This window comes from Sarcophilus harrisii, chromosome 3, assembly GCF_902635505.1.
Source record: "Sarcophilus harrisii chromosome 3, mSarHar1.11, whole genome shotgun sequence".
Taxonomy (NCBI): domain Eukaryota; kingdom Metazoa; phylum Chordata; class Mammalia; order Dasyuromorphia; family Dasyuridae; genus Sarcophilus; species Sarcophilus harrisii.
The window spans coordinates 607,561,159-607,570,627 of NC_045428.1; the positions used below are offsets into that span (position 1 = coordinate 607,561,159).

The following is a 9,469-nucleotide window of genomic DNA, read 5'->3' on the forward strand; positions in this document are numbered from 1 at the left end:
TATTGTACAATTAGCTTGTTTTTTTTTTTTGTTTTTTTTTTAATTTAATAGCCTTTTATTTACAGGTTATATGTATGGGTAATTTTACAGCATTAACAATTGCCAAACCTCTTGTTCCAATTTTTCACCTCTTACCCCCCCCACCCCCTCCCCTAGATGGCAGGATGACCAGTAGATGTTAAATATATTAAAATATAAATTAGATACACAATAAGTATACATGACTAAACCGTTATTTTGCTGTACAAAAAGAATCAGACTCTGAATTATTGTACAATTAGCTTGTGAAGGAAATCAAAAATGCAGGTGGGCATAAATATAGGGATTGGGAATTCAATGTAATGGTTCTTAGTCGTCTCCCAGAGTTCTTTCGCTGGGTGTAGCTGGTTCAGTTCATTACTGCTCCATTGGAACTGATTTGGTTCATCTCATTGCTGAAGATGGCCACATCCATCAGACTTGATCATCATATAGTATTGTTGTTGAAGTATATAATGATCTCCTGGTCCTGCTCATTTCACTCAGCGTCTGTTCATGTAAGTCTCTCCAGGCCTTTCTGAAATCCTCCTGCTGGTCATTTCTTACAGAAAAATATTCCATAACATTTATATACCACAATTTATTCAGCCATTGTCCAATTATGGGCATCTACTCAGTTTCCAGTTTCTGGCCACTACAAAGAGGGCTGCCAAAGTGGGGACTTTCCAGGCTTTCCAGGGGAGGAGAAGATACTGGAACCTAAACTGGGTTTTAAGCAAGGGATACATTCAACACAAGCAGCAACTGTGGGGTTCTGATTCCAGAGTGAGGTTTCAGATTTAGCATCTAGCCCAGCCTCATGCCTGTGGCAGAAAACTAGATGACTTCATACAAAAAAGGACCCCGAAGTTCTCTCAGTCTGGACCAATATAGTTTTCTAGCTGGCTTAAGGAGTCTGAATGGATCAGTATTCTTCTGAAATTGCACATGGGAGAAATGAAAAAAGTACAAACAGAAGTCGGATTTTTGGGATCCACTTATGGGGAAGAGGAGAGGAAATGAGACCCTCTACAGAGCAAGAAAGACTGAAGAACCCTAGCAAAAGGTTTTTCTTTTTTTATTCTTTTAATATCCTGGGAAATTTCAAAACTCATTATCCCTAGAAAGAGCAATAAAAATATCCTGGACATTTCCTCCAGATACAGGAGAGTCAACTCTTAGGTCATAAAGGAGCCTGGAAGAATAAGTAGACAATATGTAATAGCACCACAAATGTTATGTTGGGGACACGGTAAACTTGGAAGAAGAGATTGACTCCAAACACACTAAGTTTGCTTATACATGGACATGCTGTCAGAATTCCTCAAGCTATCATTATTACTGAGAAGTTTAAAAGAAGGGTGAGGACTGAGTTGTGTATGTTGGAGTGATTCTAAAAAACAAAGCTGAATAGAAAAGGGTAAAATGACGCAATCACCTCATAAATTTGTGTGTGAAAGAAGGAACTGACACAGAGACTGCAGGTAGGATGTGTTGGAAATGTTGGAACCTTGCTCTCCTCAGAATTGAAGAGGAAACAGTCTGGAAATCTAAAAGTGTGTTCTGAGGTTCTAGAGAGGTGGAAAACTGGGGAAAGGATAGCAGCAGGACTTTTAGAAAGGGTGGGGGCAAAGATAAGGGAGGAACCCTATGTGCGCAAAGAGGAGAGATAAGGTAATAGACATAGGGTAAAAAGAAAGGCTGAGAAGGACAATAGTGACTAACAATAAGATGGAGGGAACTTCCCAAAGTGTAATTATATTAAAAAACAATGAAATAAATCAATCATTGTTTAATTTGATTGAAAAATATAGAGAAGAAAACCAAATGACTAGAATCAAAAATGAAAAGGGTGCATATATCACTATGATGAAACCAAAGCAATCATAAGGAATATTTTGCCTAATATTATGCCAATAAATTTAACAATGTAAGTGAAATGGAAGAATATTTTCAAAAATGTAAATTACCTAGATTAGTAGAAGAGGAAATACAATGTCTAAATATAGGTATATTAGAGAAAAAAAAAAAAAACAAATTGAACAAGGCATAAATGAGTTCCTAAGCAAAAAGCACCAGAACCAGATGGATTTACAACTTGTCATCACCTCCATAAAAAGATGGAACTCTGCAAGTGATTCAAATGTATGCCCATTCTTAGCAGAAAGTATTTTCAGAAGATGACATCATCCCCTCTGCTCCCAGAGGACTTTGAGCCACATTTGTTTAAAGAGGGGGAACTAGAACTAATTGGTGAATGGACACCTAAATTATCCAGGATCCGGATAGGTCTCTTGTTACAATGTATTTGGGACTTGGAATGGCACAAATTCTCACATCTCAGATATGAGATTCCATGATGTTTTCAAGACCCTCAGAGATATACTGTACAGCATATTTAAAAATAACTACAGGTATTAATAACTGCAGAAACTGTTTTAAGGAGAATCTGGAGAGCCTGAAGACAGGAGTGGCAGGAAAACAAAGTCAGATGGGATTCCAGGAAGAAATCTCCTTTGATTAGGAGAAAAGTTAGAAAAGACAGGGGCCATGAGAAGTCAAGACAAGGATCTCAATCCTTGTACTTATGAGAGGAGTAGGAGAAAGTTAGTAAACCTCTTCTGAAGAGTATAGAACCTTTCCCCCATCCCTCCCCATAGACTATGAAACCTGGGGAAATGGAATAGTCATGAGTGTCTCCTCTGAGACAATGTATTTCAGGCTGGGTTATTTTCTTTAGTTTTCAAAGAGAACTAAAATAACATCACTACCTTAGAGTCAAATTCATGTATCCATTTGCAGCTGATCATACCCATATGACTCAGAAGGCTCTGCCATGGGTTGGGTACAAATAGGGGCCATGAAGATTTCGGGTAGCTTCTCTAACTCTGCTTATCTCAAATTTCTTCTGAGCTAATTCACTTCTGCTTTGCTCATAGAGCACAGCACCTTCCCTAAGAAGGGTACGCCATGATGGGCAATTCTGTGCCAGTGTCTACCATGTCATACAATCAATTCTAAAGTTCTTCAGAGAGACCTTGAGGATATCCTTGTATTACTTTTTCTGACCACCTTGTAGCCAGATCAGCTGCCCTGTGTGAGTCTTTCTGGCAAGCAAACTTTTGACATTCAAACAATGTGCTCAGCCCAATGGACTTCTGCTCTCTGCAATAGAGTTTGACTGTGTGATAATTTAGTTCAAGAAAGGACCTTAGTGTTTGTTCCTTTATCCTGCCAGGAGATCTTCAAAATCTTTCAAAGAAAATGTATATGGAAACAATTCAGTTTCCCAACGTGGTGCTGGTGGATTGTCCAGTTTTTCCAGGCATACAACCATGAGGTCAGGACAAGGGCTCTGTAGTTTCTATTTAGTAGTCAGTCCAATACTTCTCCTGTCCCCCACTTTTCTTTGGAGCCTCACAACCTATCTCTGGCAATCCATGTGTCAACTTCATTATCAATGTGACCTCCCTGGAATGTATACTGCCAACATAAGTGAACTCATCCACAGCATTCAGAACTTCTCCACTTGCTGTAATCATGGTTCCACAGATGACTGGTGTGGTGCTGGCTGATGGAGGACCTGGGTTTTCTTGGTGTTAATTGTTGGGCCAAAATAAGCATGAGCAGCAGAGAACTGATCCATCCTTGGTTGCATCTCAGCTTCAGAGGCTACACTGAGGGCATAATCATCTGCAAACAAAAAATCAGGCGCCAATACTCCCTTTAGTTTTGACTTATAACCTTTTCAAGTAGAAGAATTTACCATCAGTGTGGTAGCTGACTTTGATGCTATGTTTGTCCTTCTTGAAAGGGTTTGAAAACGTCAGGCCGAAAAGCCTGGGAGCAGCCTTGTTTGACTCCACTAGTAACTGGGAAAGTTAAAGAGCATTGTCAATTGTCCAGAATGGCAAGCAAGTCATACTGAGGAACAATACTGATGAACTTTTCTAGGCACTTAAATTTTGACATGATTTTCCATGAGCCCTTGTGACTAAAAATATTAAAGGCCTTGGTCAAATTCCCAAATATTGTATACAGATTTCTGTTCTTGCTACTGGCATTTCTCCAGAGTTATTGAGCAGCAAACACCATATCAACTGTTCCTTGGCCCCTTTAGAAGCCACCCTGTGTCTCAAGGTAAATGACCTTTTTCCAGGTGAAGAGTCAGTCAGGAGGACTTTGGAAGAATCTTGCTAGCAATGAGAGAGAGAGAGAGAGAGAGAAGAAGAAGAAGAAGAGAGAGAAACAGAGAGAGAGATCCTCCCTGCAATTGTCACAGTAAAATCAATCCCTTTTATATTTATAGACATGGCTAATGGAGTCATCCTTCAACTCCTGGGGCATAACCTCCTTTTGCCAGGTAATCTACATTATTTCAATCAGCTTTTGTATGAGCATTGGACTCCGCCCCTCACCTTGTAAATCTCACCTGATGGCCACTAAGACTCCTTTTCGTCCTAAATCAATAATGTTATGATCCTGTAATCATATGACTGCTTACATTTAATAGCAATTTCTCTCTGAGTCAGTGATTTTGTTATAAGCTATGCAGCAGAGCAGAGGAAAAAGAACAGTTTCTGCCTAGAACTCATGAACCCCTCATGATGAGGTTTGTTGAAGAATATCATATGTAACCAAGGGGTTTTGAGCAGAGTGAAGATGGGAGGTATTTTGGTTCCTTGGATACACATCCCAAGTTGTACATCCAGAAGTGATGAGGGCACCACAAGTGCTTTACCACAGGAAAGTAGTCTAATGGCATGTAAACAGTCAATGGCTTCAGCATTGATTGATGATGGTCTGTTGAGAACACTATGGAAGTTTTGAGCACATCTCTAGGATCATGGCCTTATCCCTAATGATTGTGACTTCTTCATCAGTACTGAGTAGTTTAGATGTTTCAGTAGAAAGGCTAAACCAGGTTGAGGGTAACCAAGAGGGTCTCAGACCCTAGAGTGAAACTGACGACACTGTAAGGACTTATATAACACAAAATAGGTAGAAAATCCTCTCTAGAAGTACAATGGGGATGCACACTGGACATGGGAGCACTCAAAGGTCTCCAAATCCAATACAATGGAAAGACTCAGGTTCAAAGGCCCTCACTTCTCAAGTCTAATTATTGTGAGCTGATCTCTAGCCCTACCAGTCCCACTTTCATGTCACTCTCTCCCTCAGAATACAGGAAAGTTCCCTTCCTGGCTGCTCTTGCTACTTCCCTGTTATGGGCCAGAGCCCTAAAACAAGGTTTCTTACAAGGTGTTAAGTCAGTGGAATTGATAAAGACAATGGTTATCTAGTTTATCATGGTGCTTAATAGTTCTCTAAATTCAGTATGATTGATGTAATCTTACAACAAATAATGATTTCCTAGTAATATAATGATTGGTTTTTAACTCAGTCTGGAGCATTTAAGCAGGCACTGGGCTCCACAGAAGACATGCAGTGTGGAGGCAGGTGCTTAAGCTCTGAGAGCCAAGCAGAGAGAGATTCGTTTCCATCTTCATCAGGCCTTCATCCAAAATCTCATCTCCTTCACTTGGGGCTTGGCTAGTTTTCTGGAGGCCTTCTCTCTCCTTGGTTCCAAGAGCTCTTGCCGTTAGTCCTTTGCCTCTGCTCCCTTCAGCCTACAGCCAGCACAAAGGTGGAAGATGGAATGAATCTGATTCCTCTAGCTCAACTCCAAATGTCTCCAGCCAGCACCAAGGTGAAAGTAGGAATGAATCTGTCTTGCCTCTGAGAGAGGGCTTCTCAATTAACTTGACTGGCTCACTGAAGCTCTATTTATGCTCCTTCTCTGAGAGTGGGACTGTGGGATCCGAGAGTGGGATTATGTGTTTCCTCCCAGAGTGCTCTCTGACCCTAAGAGCTTCTTGCTTATATGAGCTCTCTAAAGATGTGAACACAAGCATTGTTTCTGTCAGTTCTACTTAGTACCTTGTTTCAACTTCTGACCCATAACATCTCCTTGTAGGCTCAGATCAATCATACTGAACCATGCTAAATTAGATAATTATTGTCTCTATCAACTCTAATGACTTAACACTTTGTAAGGATTCCAACAAATAAAGAACTATGATTAGTCAGCAGGAGTTAAGGCTCAGCTGCTTTATCACTTTTGAATATCCCTCTGCTGCTCTAGTCCCCATCTTTAATTGATGAATTCTTCCCAGGACGTCCATTTCCTTTTTTACATTTTTGAAGGCATTCCCCTATATTTGGTGTTTTCCATTTTGTAGCCCTATACCTGTCATTTGTCCTCATTTTTAATTTTTTTATTTTGTTGTGATTTTAGCTTATTTATTTTTTATTCATATGATCTTTTTGCTCTTCTTTTTAATCAGATTAGCTAAGTGTTCATCAATTTCATTAGTTTTTTCAAAAAACCAAATGTTAGTCTTATTCATCAATTTATGGGAAGTTCTAGTTTATCTATTTTCCTTCTAAACTTTTATGTTTCCTCTTTTGTGCTTATTTTAGATTTGTTGGTTTTGCAATTTTGAATGCATGTTCATTAGCCTCTTCTTTTTCTATTTAATTAATGTATGATCATAAGGATATTATTTTTTCCTTGATGACTGAATTAACTGCATCCCAAATTTTTGGTAAGTTGTTTAAACCTATCACAATCATCCTTCCCAATTGATGGGCATCCCTTCAATTTCCAATTCTTTGCCACTACAAAAAAGAGATATTGTTTTTATAAAATGGGGCATTTTTCTTTTTAATCTCTTTGGAGTTGGTTATTGTTGTCCTTAGTTCTCAAAGATCAAAATGACATCACTAAGTTAGAGTGGAGTTATAATGTGTCCAACTGTGGCTGATTGGACCAATACCAGCTCAGAATCATCTACCACAGGTCAGATGGAAATAATCCCTATGACCATTTGGGGTGGATTTCCTAACTTTACACATCTCCCATTTCTTCTGAGCTAATTCAATTTGACTTTCAGTGTGTGCACATTGCATGTAGCAATGGTCTGCAGAATCAACTTTGCAGAAGTTTTTGTACAATTTTAGTTTTTTGACCACAGGATGGGGATCTGCACCTGCAATGGTAATTAGGCCACAGTTGGGTAAACAGACATTTTTAGGGCACCTTTTGTAGCCCCTCCCTTATGCCTGGAGGTGAACATGTGATGCTTAAAAGGTTGTTCAGATACACAAAGAGTTGCTGAATCCCACTGCTGCTTCCAGCAAGAAGACGATCTTATGAACTGTTTCACATGGGCTTGACCCACATGGGACTATGGCATGAGCTGTTAAATGTTTATTAGCCAAGCCAGTGGAATCCTTGTGTAATCTCCTTGCCCATTTCCTAACCCTTGATATGTATTCATCATTTACATATTTTACAAGTTGTGTGTGTGTGTGTGTGTGTGTGTGTGTGTGTGTACAAGCACTTGTGTGCTTTCTCCCTTATAATAAACTGTGGAAGAGTATAGTCAGTGAATTCCACGTGGTGTGTATGTGAGGAAAACCAGGAATCTTTTGCAGGCAATCAATTCTTCAAGATATTGGATAAAAAATCTTTTTAAAACTAATCTGCCTGTGGAGTGGTTGCTAAAAATAACTACTCTAGTAGTAACTAACAAATCATGTTTTTGTGGGGATGCTAATCCACACTTCATAACCATGCCTTGAATCATGAAGAGATTTTGATGGGGGAAATGTAAATAAGAAACGATTCTCCAGATGCTACACATTTTTGCTATTAAATGTCATTTCATTTGATTCACCCTACTATCCGAACCTGTCAAGCTCTTTCTAAATTCGTTGGGTTGAATCACATAAAATAAAATTAAATATAAAGTCTTAGACCTGGAATCTAAATTGATATTACATGAATCTAGGAGGGAAGCATGAAACAACTGTGCAGAAAGGAGTGTCTAGAAAAAACATGGGGGGTATTATGGACTGTAAGTTCAAAATGAATTGGCAGGATCATAAGTCAACCAAAACCAGTTCTGAAAAAACATCAGTCAGGGAGTTTGAGTTAGAACAGCTACCAATTTACAAGGTAAGTTTCATTAAGTGAACTCAAGGAGAGCAGAAAACTAAGCCAGAAACAAAAAATTAACCACTTTCTCTTGATTTGTTGTACAAATCAGACCATGAAAGCTGAGGCTACTCATTTTGGATAAAAAAAAAAAATAAATGATATTATGATCCAATAATGTGTAAATGACAGAAGGCATCCACAAGTCACACAAGCAGAGTCACTGCAGAGAAATCACTGACTTTGTCTATAGCATGGAAGGAGTCATATCTTGGGCTCTTCTAGGTGAGACTAAGATGGCATAACGTGCTTGTGTTTTTCTCCAGGTCCCTCAGGCTCAGACTGAAATTCTTGAGCAAGAACAGGATTCCTGTGGATATTTTCCTGAGCAACGCCTTCTTGGCCCGGACAGAAATCAGGGTTCAGGGAAACCTCTTCCTATTTCATCTCTTCACCTTCTTGTTCTTCACTGGTCAGAGGCTGAGGCCCATAGATCTCATTCTCACCCAGCTGACTTTGGCCAAGTCTTTGGTTCTTCTTTCCAAGGGCTTCCTTCAGGGATTGGTAACTTTGGGTGTGAAAAATTTTCTCGATGATATTAGCTGTAAAGTTATATTCAATGTCCTTCATGACCTTCATAGAGTAGGTCGGGGGCTTTCCCTCAGCATAACTTGCCTCCTGAGTGGTTTTCAGGCCATCATCACCAGTCCCCAGAATCCTAGGTTCACAAAACTTAAAACCAGAATCCTAAAATACATAATCCCTTCTCTTCTCCTCTGCTGTTTTTCCCCATGCTGCAAAATAGCATTATACTTGAAAAACTTAAAGGACCAAGGAGCACCAGAAACACCTCAGAAACAAAAGAATACAGGTTATGTTCAGTTACTGTGACTCCTATTAGTGTCCCACTCTATGCAATTGTGTTCTCCCTGCCTAATGCTGTGTGTATCACCTTCATCAGCTTTACCAGTGGCTACAAGCTTTACCTCTTGTACAAGCACAAGAGTCCAACAGTTTCACTCTGACAGATTTCTCCTTAGAGAACAGAGCCACCCAGATGATCCTCCTGCTGGTGAGCACCTTTGTCACTTTTTATTTGCTCAATTCGATCTTGGAAGCATCTAGACCCTGTTTGCTGCATACCTCTGCTTTCTTAGCTTCCTGTTTTCCTATGGTTAGCCCCTTTGTGCTGATCAGCAGTGACTCACAAATCCTGAAGTACTACAGGGCTGTCCATGGAAGAAAAAGTCCTCATAATGAACCTAACTACAGTAATACCCAGTCCCTGATTTTGTTCAGCATAGATTTTTGGCCCTTTGCAAGCAACATTACCCCTGTGAAACTTGAGCCTGAGCTTGATTTTCCAAAATTGCCTCCAGCACTCCATTAAATTGATGGTTTTTCTTTCTGTTTTAAAAAGCCTATTTGTTTTTAACACACATTGCTTTG

General features: G+C 39.5%; 1 protein-coding gene across 1 annotated transcript; it reads left to right on the forward strand.

Annotated features, from left to right (window-relative positions):
• Positions 1-7,951: 7,951 nt before the first annotated feature.
• LOC116422731 (vomeronasal type-1 receptor 4-like) lies at positions 7,952-9,441 on the forward strand. Its single transcript, XM_031961824.1, is given in 5 exon segments — positions 7,952-8,041; positions 8,306-8,798; positions 8,801-9,020; positions 9,022-9,057; positions 9,059-9,441. Coding segments are annotated over 5 exon segments (1,191 nt in total). The 3' UTR covers positions 9,411-9,441.
• Positions 9,442-9,469: the final 28 nt, after the last annotated feature.